The sequence below is a fragment of the Equus quagga genome, chromosome 13 (genome assembly GCF_021613505.1).
Source record: "Equus quagga isolate Etosha38 chromosome 13, UCLA_HA_Equagga_1.0, whole genome shotgun sequence".
Classification (NCBI taxonomy): Eukaryota; Metazoa; Chordata; class Mammalia; order Perissodactyla; family Equidae; genus Equus; species Equus quagga.
The window spans coordinates 78468382-78480442 of record NC_060279.1 but is presented as its reverse complement, the minus strand read 5'-3'; the positions used below and the strand labels follow the sequence as shown (position 1 = coordinate 78480442).

Here is a 12061-nt window from a genome sequence, read left to right as displayed (position 1 = left end):
TAAACCTCTCTGGGAAAAGGGATTTGAAGTTCTTTCCTTGTTCCTAAGTTTAATCAGCAAGTGTTTCGGATTCTTTCTTGCACCCAAGCCTGGGGTGACTGGTCACCCTGCACCCCCTCTTCTGCCTTCTGATGGCTAGTCACCTCGTTGCCCTTCTTACCTGAGGTGCCTCTGGCATTCTTCAAGAGTAAAGGCTGAGGGGCTGGCCCCGTGGCTGAGTAGCTAAGTTTGCACGCTCCGCTTCGGTGGCCCAGGGTTCACGGGTTCGCATCCTGAGCGCGGACACGGCTCGGCTCATCAGGCCATGTTGAGGCGGGGTCCCAAATGGCACAACTAGAAGGACCCACAACTAGAATATACTATGCATTGGGGGGCTTTGGGAGAAGAAGAAAAGAAGAAGATTGGCAACAGATGTTGGCTCAGGTGCCAATCTGTGGAGAAAAAAAAAAGAATAAAGGCTGAGCCCTTGTCCCCTGCAGCCTGCCATTGAATCCTCAAGCTAGACTTGGCGCGGGGTCCTCCGCAGGCCCCTTCCGAGGAGGGCGGGGCCTGGCACGGGGGCGGGGCGGGGCCCGGCACGGGGGCGGGGCGGAGCCCGGCAAGGGGCGGGGCCGGGCCTATAAAAGCGGCACGCATGCCGCTGGCAGCGTGGAGGGGAGGCTGCGCCGCCGGAGCCGGGTCTCCGCTGTCGGCCGCACGCGCCTCGTGTCCCGGCCGCCCGCGCGGCAGCATGGCGGCCCCCGCCGCGGCCCAGGAGGAAGAGCGGCAGGCGCGGGAGCGGATGCTGAAGGCCCGGCGCGCGGACGGCGCGGGGGGAGAGGCCGTGACCCTCCAGAGGAGCATTACCCTGGTCAACGGCGTGGCGATAATCGTAGGGTCGATTATCGGTTCGGGCATTTTCGTGACCCCCACCGGCGTGCTCAAGGAGGCGGGCTCGCCGGGCCTGGCTCTGGTGGTGTGGGCCGTGTGCGGCATCTTCTCCATAGTTGGGGCTCTCTGCTACGCGGAACTTGGCACTACCATTTCCAAGTCCGGGGGTGACTACGCGTATATGCTGGAGGTCTACGGCTCGCTGCCCGCCTTCCTTAAGCTGTGGGTTGAGCTGCTTATCATCCGACCCTCCTCTCAGTATATAGTAGCATTCGTCTTCGCCACCTACCTGCTCAAGCCGCTCTTCCCCACCTGCCCGGTGCCCGAAGACGCCGTCAAGCTCGTGGCCTCCCTCTGCGTGCGTGAGTACCAGCCCCCGACCCCGCCCCGCATCCCCCGGGCCATCCCCGCAGTTCTAGGCTAAGGTCCCTGGTCCCAGAACCCACGTGTGTTTCATTCATTCGTTACACATGCTGTTGGGAGTGCCGCAGGGAGACAGACAGCAGGGTCCCTGCCCTGAGCCTCTGCGGGGCGTTCCGCTACCCAGCCAGTCCGTTCAGATTCGTTGGAGCTGAGCAATCTCCCCTGCCTGATGCAAGACCACGTGGACTTGTGACAGAATTTCCTTTCTGAGCTTGGGAGGGAAATTGTGGTTAAAAAAATTTTTATTCCTTTCTGATCTCGGAATTGGTCGATGACGAACAAGCAGAGACTGACTCATTCATACAAAAAGTGTAGTAAATAAAATAATGCGTAGGTAGTGAATCTGGCTCCTTATTTACCTTTTTGGGGAGTCTCAGCGATGTCACAGTGATGTGAGGGACCCAAAAAGCTTTGGTCCCAATCTAGGACTATTCATAGCAGTGGCCAGCTGAGGACAGGCGAACCTGCGGCTCTGGTGGCTGTGAGATGAGGGTGTCAGGGGTGGTGCCATGAGCTGAGTGAGAAGTCCCTCCAAAGGCAAGATGATGTGTTGGCTTGTTTTGTTGGAATTTTAGTAGTCTAGTTTCCATCAGGGTGGTCTGCTGGTGGTGAGAACGGGACTCTGGGGCTCTGGGTCCCCTTCCAGTGTGGTGGCCCTTTGTGGGGTTTAGAGAGCACTTTCTGCCTTCTCACGTGTGGGAGATAAATGGGGTTGCCAGGGCCCCCCTAGAGCGATGTAGTCCCCCACTGTGACCCTTACTCCACAGATCCACGTGGGTTGGGGCTGAGGTCGTCCTCAGCCGTCATTCCTCTGGGGACCCGTGACCTGAGGTATTTTCCACGTGGGTAAAGAGCCTGCACTGAACAAGTGGACAGACCCAGGTTCTGTTTCGAGAAATTGACTGGGACTTCCAGCCTCAGTGTCGGCACCTGTGGAGTGGGGGTTTCTCATGGCCCTGTCTGGCTTCTTGTGAGGCCTTTAGGCCATGGGGTATTGAATGAGTGTGGCACATGGGGACCCCAGTCCCGTGATGGCTGTGACTTATTCTCAACACTGCTCTCTGTCTGGTGTTCCCCTTTAATTAGCATCTTGAGCTGTCCTAGGACTCGCTCTTTTCTGGTTTCACAAAAGGAAGGAAGGAGAGAGTGTGGAGAGAAGGAGGGGACAAGCCAGAGGTCGATGCCAATGTTTCCGTCTCAGGGATGGGGTCTGAGCTGCCGAGATGCCCACTGCGCGGGCGTTAGCCTGCCGGCCCTGCCCTCAGCTCCTCCCCAGGGAGTCAGGACAGGAGACCTGCTCCATGTAGGTAAAAGGCACAGATAAGATGTGGGTTTGGTGGCTGTGGGGTGACCCTGGGCCAGCTGACTTGAGGGTCAGTTGATCAGTTGGGGTGATGACTAAGGAGGCGAAGGGAGACCATGGCAGCACCCCCCTCAATCTTCTAGCCGCCTGGCTCGTCTCCATCAGTGCCCGTGACCCCGCCAACCCAGGGGTGAGGGACCCTCCCTGATGTGTCCACCACTGTATCCCTGAGCCTCAAACCAGGCTGTCACAGCAAGGCCTGTGTACTACTCGTTCCCAGTTCGGGTGTCTGGACACCTGCCAGCCGCCAGGGCTGGGCCCCTCGTGCATGAGGCAAAGGCTTCTGGGTGTTTCCAAGGAGCTGGTGCCCCCAGAATCTCGAGCTGTGAGCTGAGTGCAGACGACAGCCCTGTAATTAGCTCTGAAATCCGACTTTCCCAGCCAGACATGAAAGCGCTCCGGCCGCTGAGCAAGTCAGGCCGAGTCACGGGACTGGGGCTGAGGCCTGTCAGGGGTACTCCACTGAAGCGCGTGACCCCCAGCAGGGCCGGAGATCCGGGCGGGCATTTCTGACCCTTTTTTCCTTGGGTCACAGACCCCTTTGATAATCCCATGGAATGTGCAGACTGTCTGCCCAGAAACGTGTTATCAGGAGCGTTCACTCTGAACTGCGTGTAGTCATGGGGTTCTCAGACCCCCCGAGGCCCCGGCCCTGTCTGGGAGCCACCTCTGCCCCACGAGTGGTGTCCTCATCGTGGCAGAAACAGATGGGATGTTTTCTAGCTGGCTCACACTCACATTCACCCCTCTTCTCACACACTCTCCACCCCAGCCTTTGAAATCAGTGTTGTCATCCTCCATTTATGACTAGGGAAACTGAGGCAGAGGTGGGCTGGGAGCCCAGGGCTGTGGCGCTGTCCTCTAGGCTGAACCGCCTTTTGTCATCAGGCATGTGGGAACACATGGCCACATCTGTGGTGAGGGTAGCAGCTGCCAGGGGTCTGGATGGCATTGGTCACCACATCCAGTTGTCTGGTCAGCCAGGGTAAGGACACATGTGGGTCTAAGGTTTGTCTACGTCCCAGACTCCTTGGGAAGCACTTCCCCCCTAACTGTGGAGAGCCAGACTCCTTATACAGAGAAGAACAAGAAAGCTTTTTCTATTAAAATCTTCACTTTGCAAAAGAGCTTCCAGGGCGAGGTGGGCTGACAGCCATGCTGTTGGTTCCAGCTGCCCAGCAGCCACAGGCCCTGTCTCATGCCCGTGCTGGCCTCTAGTCCCTGTGCCCACTTTCTGTGACTCGCAGCAGGTACTGGGGCCCAAGGGGGCTGTGAGATTCCATGCCCCTAGTTGGTGTGGCCTTCTCAGCCCTCATCTGCATTGTTGGCGGGGGAGCGGCCCAGAGGGCACCTGTTCTGACCGCCAGGATTTGCCCCATCCTATTCCCATAACAGGACAGCTGCCCGGTCCAGCGGCTTCCTGGCTCTGATGGTTGGAGTCCCATCCATATCCTGACAGGAGGCCCCCCCCACCAGGTCTTCCTTTGATCCCGACAGGATGCTGAATTTGGAATCAGCTGGCTGGTTAGGACTGATGCTCAGGGCCCCCTAGACCCAGCAAGGCAGAAGCGCGGTGTTGGGGGAGCTGGGGTGGAGTTTCTCATGGGCAGCTAGGGTTCAAGACCCAGGTCGAGTGGCCAGAGCATGGGAGAGGGACTTAGGAGACCTGGGCATCCTCATGCGACTCCCCTGGTGACTGCTGTGTGACTTTCAAGTCGGACAACCTCTCTGAGCTCCCTTTACCCCAACTATCAAACGAGAGTGTTGGGTTGGATGCTACACCCATCCTCTCACCACTCAGGTACTGAGGTTGCAGGTTTTCTCTCTTTTTTCTTCTTTATTAGCGTGACTGCTAGAGGAACAGAGGGTTTGGGGTGGGGGTGGGGTTTTTCAGGCCACAAATGTACAAGTGTGTCCCTGCATTTAGCTAGCCATGGAAATTTCTAACCGCTGAATCCCCAGCACACACAGCCTCATCTGTCCTCAGCAGATCTTCACACTCTGCAGTGCCCAGTCAGATTAATAATAATCCTGGATGGGGAGCTGGCTGGCATGCTTGCATGTTAATTCACCCACAGAGCAGGCAGCAGGATTCCTGTTTAGCAGATGAGGAAACAGAGGCTCAGACACGCTACGTAACCTGCCCAAGGTCACATAGCATGTCAGAACTGGGGGCGATTTCAGAGCAGGGAGGCCTCCCTCCTGTCCATCCTGGCTGTTCCAGGGGCCGGGCCCTTCAGGAGCCTCCTCCTCCTCCAGGGCTCTGGCTTTGGAAGAACCCAGTAGGGTGAGAAGTCACTATCTGCTGGGTTTCCTGCTTACCTGGGCCTTGGTGTGTTGGCAGACTTCAGAGCTGACTAAATCTGCCTCTTCCTGACGTGTTTGGAAATGAATGAGTCAGCCCCGTTCCAGACGCTCAGGCCGGGGTGAACTCTGTGTGGTCGGGCGTAACCCAGCCCCGTTAAAATAGTTAAAAATGGAAAAAACATGGAAGTGCGTATTCCAGGGCTGCTCACAGGAACCTTGGAGAATGTGAGGCGGGCCTGTTGGTAATCCCTTTCTCAGAGATCAGTGAACCAGCCGGGGGGTGGGGGGCGGGCGGGGGGGGGGGGGGGGGGGGGGGTTGAGGGCCAGCATCCCTGCTTGGCCTGAGCTTTGCCGGCCGCCTCTCCTGCGGGCAGCAGCCTCGGACCCTGTACCCAGGAATCAAGCCGTCCCCTTTGCTCCTGGGGAGCCTTGGGTCCAACCTCAACAACTCCCGGGCCCAGGAATTGCGTCACATTCCTTCAGTTTTCCAGACTATTGGGAGGACCTGTGCTTGGTTAGTGGCCAAAGATGGGGATGTGGGTGGGGGTGGAGCCAGGTGTTGACCTGAGCTCGCTCCACGTTCTAGCGCGTTCTGGACGTGAGGTCAGCCCGCTTGGATGGTTTGGGGTGTCACCTTCGTTCTTTGAGCACAGTGAAGGTGAATCGTAGGTCCTGAAGTCACCCTCCAGTTCTCCACGTAGGGTCCCTGGACCTGCAGCATCAGCGTTCCTGGAAATGTGTTAGAAATGAAGATTCTCGGCCCACCCAGGCGTGCAAATCAGAAGCTCTGGGGTGGGGCCTAGCCATCTGTTTTACAAGGCCCCAGGGACTCTGATCCACCCTGGAGTGAGACCCTGTCTGTCATTAGGACGGATGGGAGAGTTAAGGCAAGAAATGAAGAGATGCTGGAGGGGGAGGGGGGGGCAGGCGATCATGGAGGACTGTGCCTGGGGTGGGGCTGATGTGGGGAGAGGGCTCCCACTGAGCCCAGAGGACATCTGAACTCAGGGGACCAGGGAGGAGGGTGCCGACCAACAAGCTCATGTCGGCTGAGCACCCACCATCTGGGCACCCGTGTGTGGGGGATGGGTTTCGGTGGTCAGCCCTGTTGGTGGCTGCTCTCTTGGCCACCTGGGCTATACCAGCCAGTGCTCCTGGTGCCTGAGCAAGCTCATGGTCACTGGAGCCCGCTGTCCTAGGAGCCTGCCCCCCTGCAGCCAGGGCTCAGAATCCAGATGCCCAGTGAGAGCCACGATGTTCAGCAGGTAGGGGCAGGCTCCAACTCAGCAGGCTGGTTGACTGCCTGGGCCCAGGTCACGGGCTAGGCTCGGCCACAGTGGTCAGCAGGCGCTGCTCTCTGGCCCAGTGCCAGCTGCTGCCCTGGGTGCACCCGGGAGACCAGGCTGGCCGAGCTCCTGGAACCCATTCAGCCTGCCGGCCACTCCCGCTCCCATTTGGGGGCCTGCTGGCTGAGCTCTGGGTAGACCCAAGCTCATCTGCCAACTTCCGACAGCCAGACCCCACCTGTGGGAGGCAGCATCACTCCTGGCCTCAGCCCGTCTTTGTCCCAAGGATGGGTCCTTTTTACGGAGGGCCCTAAAACCGTGTCAAAAAGCACTTTCGTTTTTAAAGACACTCATCTGAGGAACCATGAGTGGCTTCTCAGTAGGATGCACTCGGTAGCGAGGTTCCTGGTCTGGGCTCTATGGGGGCCGTGCATTAAGCCAGGTGACACCCTCCCCTCCCTGCACCCCTGCCCTTCCGTCAGTCAGAGCCTTTGCCAGAGAGGGGCTGGGTCCATCGCCACAGCCCGTGAGGGCTCACTTCATCGGGGACATGGGGACGTTGGACGGATTTTCTGATGACTGAGGGCCGGCTGGTACCCAGATGCTGCGGCTCCAGATGGTTCTGGTGGGCTTGCTCAAGACCCTCCTCTGGTGTGTTTGACCTTGAGTCAGGGTGGGAGCGTGGAGCTTAGAGGTGGCCTGCCTCCCCGCGCCCCCACCCCCATCCCCCAGTGCACTGAGAGCTCTGATGATCGAGTCTGAGTGTACAGCAGGGGCTCATGCATTGCTCTTGTTGCCGGGCTCGCACTAGTTTTATCAGCATCCACAAAATCTGAGGGAGCAGAGCCCTGGTCCCTGGGCTGATAAATCTCATCAAGGTTTTACCCTGAGTTGGGGAGGGAAATGGATTTTGATGTGTTATTTTTGTTGTTGTTTGTTTGTTATGTTTGGGTATGTTTGGGTATGATGTGTTATGTTTGTTGTAGGGTTTTTTTTTTTTGGTGTTTTTAAATGAAAACAGCCTCCCCTTGCACTTCAAGCCCTCCCTTGTGAGTGGGACAGGCAAATGAGCCAGCACTGCATCTAACACAAGGCTGTAAAACTGGCAGAAAATAGCGTGAAGTTGTTGGCTTGAGAAGTCAGGTCTGGGGGCAGCACCCCGGCAGCTGACAGCCCTGGGTCTGTGAGGAATTATCAGGAGACGACAGAGGGCCTGGAGATGGAGATAGCTGGCGCCACGCCAGGGAGGAGCCTGACGTCCAGTTGGGTCAGGCTGCGAGGGGAGATAACCACCCTCCCTGAGGTGGAGGCCAAGGCTGGGAGGAGGCTGGGGACACACGTGTCAACTGTGAACGGCACTCCCCATCAGAGCATCTTGTCAAGTACCCCCTGTGCCACTGTAAAGTCAGCATCATGGGGGGCAGGCCCAGATGGGGAAGCAGAGAGAGTGACGGGTGTCCCGAGTCACACTAGTGGGTAGAGCCCCCCAACATCAAGCACCAGCAGTGGCAGCCCCGCCCCGGACACCCCACACTTAAGGTCGAGGAGGGTCCCAGAGGCGCTGCCCAAGGGGGACCTGAGAAATGACAGATGGAGGAGAGGAGCTGCTGCGGATCAGGGAACTTGTGCTCAGCCACCGTCCTCGGTCCATGTGGTCCTCTGGGGACGTGCTGCCCTGGTGTCTGCAGATAGGAATCTGAACCCAAGGCTGGGAGCTGGAGTTGAGCTAATGGCCAGCGTGACCAGGTGTCCCCTGAGGCCACGGAGTAAGAGCAGCCCAGGAGACCCGGCCAAGGGGTCTCCCTTCCTTCACTGGGCAGCACTTACCCCCATTGAGGTGCACCTGGACATGAGGATGGGGGTGCAGGTGGAGCCCCCATGGAAGGAGGAGAGCTCGAGCCCCTTAGCAGAAGAACAGTGACTTTTCAGGAGCTGGGTGGGCCCTCCAGTGCAGCCCCAAGACCTTGGCTCATTTGCTGAGGTTGAGCTGGGGCACTCTTGCCAGCCAGCTAGGTGGGCTGTGTTATAGCAAGACAATGATGGGGACAGACACAAACCTGAAGAAGGACAGGCCCCTAGCTTGACCTGTGGGACGAGCCACGAGGCCCAGTCTGCTCCTGGCCATCTGCACACAGCCCAGAGCCCAGCTCCTTTCTGAGGGGCACCAGGCTTTATCTCCCAACCCCAGCTGTCGCCCATCTCCAGCACAGCCATGCTTATCTGGGGTTGTTGGCCCAGGGAGCCCTGGAGAGGGCTGGTGCCAGCCAGGGTGGCCTCCTGACAGCACACCCGCCTCTACTCAGCCAGCCTGCCAGGCCGGTGCCCTGCAGCATCCCCATCCTCTGCCCCACTCCTACGGTACAGGAAGTTTGTCTGCAGCTCCCTTCCGTGGAGGGACAGTGATGGCGTGACAGCAGCAAACCCTAACATTACATCTCGGCATGCCTAGCACCTCCTCACGGCCCTGCAGAAACGCAGCAGTGTACCCCCAACCCTGCAGGTGTGGACACGGAGGCTCAGAGAAGCAGGGCACCTTGTCAGCGTGGTGGGGCCTGACAGCAGGGCAGCTGAGATGCAGCCCCAGCCGCGGGCCCTCCTCCCGGTAAAAGACATTGGGTCCAGATGAATTCATTTATTTACTTAAGATTACATTTCATTTTGAAATTTTCAAAAAAAGGAACACTGGAGAATAACCTAGCATGTGTTTACTCATCGACCAAAATCAAGGAACACTGAAATTTCACCATAAGTTTCAGTTCTTCTTTTTACATAGAAATAAATACTATGAAGTCCCCTTCGTCCTGTGCTCTGGTCCAGTCCCCTCCCAACTCTGGCCGGCCAGCACCTTGCCTGTCCATGAGCTGGTTATCTTTACTGTCGTGAGATAAGCTGTATTAGTGTGGAAAGAGCCTCTGTCCAGATTGGCTCTTTGACACCTGCTGGGCAGGGCCCGAGACTTTTTGGCCGGCAACAGCCGGGTTGGATCTTGGCCCGGGCAGGGTGTGGGCCCTTTGCTCTGATGGAGGGGCGTTGGGGTGGCACGGAGGTGTCCTGGGTCTCTGTCCACCCCAGTGATAACTGAGATGAGTACAGTGTCAGTGACCACCACAGTAGGACAGCCCATGGCCTGGGGGAGTCTCAGAGCCCCCCGTTTGAAAGGGGAGAGGTGCTGCTGCTTGCTGTGGGGTGGAGAGACCCCTTATGGGGTGAGTCGAGCAGAGGTGACAGCCAGAGCTGGCTGTGCTCCGTGCCGGCGGCACCACTCTTTTCTGGAGCCTGACGGCAGCAAGCTGCCCGTGGTGAGGGGAGGAAGGGCTAGCCTGCCTGCCTGAGGCCACAGCCCAGAAAAGCCGCCTCCGCACCTCCCCCGCCCCGCCTCCCTCGAGGCATGAATGGAGGAGCAATGCAACAGGGCACAGCCTTGCATCAGCCGGAAGGCTGCTTACGTAGGCTGTGCCTCCTCTGGGAGGAGGGGCCAGACATGCATGCTTCTCAATTGTTGAACCCAGGGAAAGGAAATCTCGTAGTACCCCCGCCTCCTTGCACTGTCAGTGCTATTGGGGAGAGCCTCAGAGACCTTGTCTCACCTTGGGCAGGGGCTTGTTTCCTCTTCTGTGGCAGGAATGGCAGTGCTGGCGTGCTTAATATGGACAGCTGTCTCCCCACTGGTCTGGAGGGCCTGGACTGAGTGTGCACCCACCCAAGAGCCACACAGCGAAGGTCAGCGGTGCTGTTTGCCCTGTGCGCACGTTGGCCCCCTCCTCTGAGCCTTTCCCAGCCCGGGCTCAGCTCCTGCTGCGCACGGTGGCTTCAGTACCATGACAAGGACACTTTTCATGAGTCCCACATTCTCGTGGGGTCATTTAAACCCCCGCCACCCTGAGGGAGCTCCTTTTACTACCTCTGACAGGTGTGGAACCACAGCCTGGGGGCTCAACCAGAGTGCCCCCTGAGTGAGGGCCACGCCGGGTCCGTATGTCACAGCCCTTTCTGTCACACTTGGTGCAGGGGAACTTCTGAGTATTTCAGTGTAGGAACAGCAGCCGAAAGCAACTGCTTTCAAAGCAGTTTTCAACCTGAGCTTTTTTAGTGTGTGGCATACTGTCTTGGTCAGCCATTGCATCAGCAGGAGCAGTAAAGAGACCATGAGGGAGAGGAGGAGCTATTAAGGTGTCAGTTAATTTCTGAAAGAGATAAGCAGGTGGCAGGGAGCAGCAAGGCCCTTAATCCTCTCCAGAGCACATGGGAGACAGTTCCTGCTTTTCTTCTCCCTGATCTGCTGGATCTCATCCAGTTAATCAGTGGGCATTTATTTCTTTGGAGCCTATTCCTCAAATTGTAAAATTACATGTCATTAGTTTAGCTGGGGAGAGAAGCCACTGGGGGTCTGCCAGCCCTGGGTTAGTTCTGTCTGGAAAAGAGAAGCGATGAGCAGACCTTTCCAGATTTTCTTACCTTGTTGCAGCCCTCCAGAGAAGCAGTGGGTGTTTGCAGGGCCTTGTGGCCAGGGGTACTTCGCAAGGGCAAGGCGTGCTGGTTAATGTTTCACAACCAGCCGTCCAGAAAAGGCCCCACCCGCACCCTTGCTCATGTCCTGGTGTGAATGCTCCCTGGGCGACTGACTTCAGGCACCAGTGCCAGCAGTGAGCGGGAGCTGGGACAAGCGCGTGCAAGCTGGTCCTCCAGGAGTGTTCCCATCATAGCAATCCCGCAGCACAGAGCGCCTGAGAGCATGCGTGAGTTAGAAGCAGTGACATGGAAAGGGGTCTGTGTGGAGCGGTCACCACCTTTGTTTCAGTATAATTTCATCTCATTGTATATTTACGGAGTTGCCGTATTCACAGCCAGCTCATCAGATCCTGGACACTTGTGGGCTGCTCCTGCCCCCTTGGCTCAGGGCTCAGGTGTCACCGGAGGCCCAGTCTTGCTTGTGTCGGGGTGCGTTTGTTGGGCCTAGCTTAGCGAGTCCCTGTGCCGCCACCTCCGCTCCCATCCAGGGAAGCCACCTGTGACTTTTGTCACAGGGCAATTTTCAGTTTTCAGTGTGTGCTGGTGAAGCAGCAGTGGGATGCAGCTTGCATGTTTTCCTTACCAACTAGGACCACCTGAGCACCCCTGCTCATGGACCCCAGCCGTGGCGCTCACCTCAGCCCCTGTCTCAGGTGTCAGAATTGCCCCCGTGGTCCCACCACTTGGCTCATCTACTGGATTTGTGCTAACGGACACCTCATCTCCCTGTTTCCTCTGTGGGATTCTAGAAGATTCTCTTTAAAGAAAGGGCTTCCCACCTTTAAGAAGTTTGACAACCTGTGTGTGAACTTGATAAGTTATGCCCACACATTGAGTGGGTGCAGAGAGGCGGACGCCGTGCTCCTGCAAGTGGCGGATTTGCTTTGTCCTCTTTTGAGGGTCAAGAACATGTGGTTCTCAACTTTGACCTTGGGCCTGAGAACTGTCCAGTTTATTGAAACAAGTCCTGGAGGATCAGAGCCACCAAAGGGGCTGGGCTCCCCCTGAGCCTGTGCTGACCACCTGTCCGGCAGGACTGACTTCGCTGCCCTGTCTCCACAGTGCTGCTCACAGCTGTGAACTGCTACAGCGTGAAGGCTGCCACCCGCGTGCAGGATGCCTTCGCGGCTGCCAAGCTCCTGGCCCTGGCCCTGATCATTCTCCTCGGCTTCATCCAGATGGGGAAAGGTGAGTGTGGCCTCAGGGCCCCAACAGCTGTCCCTTGAGGCTTTGCTATGCCGTGGGGGGGGGGGGGTCCCCATCTCTCAATGCCCCCAGCCCTCAGATCTGCCATGATCCAGCA

General features: G+C 57.7%; 1 protein-coding gene across 2 annotated transcripts in view; it reads left to right on the top strand.

Moving 5' to 3' along the window:
* The first annotated feature begins 656 nt into the window (after positions 1–656).
* The window catches only part of SLC7A5 (solute carrier family 7 member 5), a 32844-nt gene continuing 21439 nt past the window's right edge, over positions 657–12061 (top strand). The window contains exons 1-2 of one of the 2 annotated variants that reach the window (XM_046683422.1): positions 657–1232; positions 11821–11946. In XM_046683422.1, the coding sequence (XP_046539378.1) occupies positions 731–1232; positions 11821–11946 (628 nt within the window). In that variant the 5' untranslated portion in view covers positions 657–730. The remainder of the gene's footprint in view (positions 1233–11820; positions 11947–12061) is intronic. The other variant, XM_046683423.1, reaches the window with a different exon arrangement.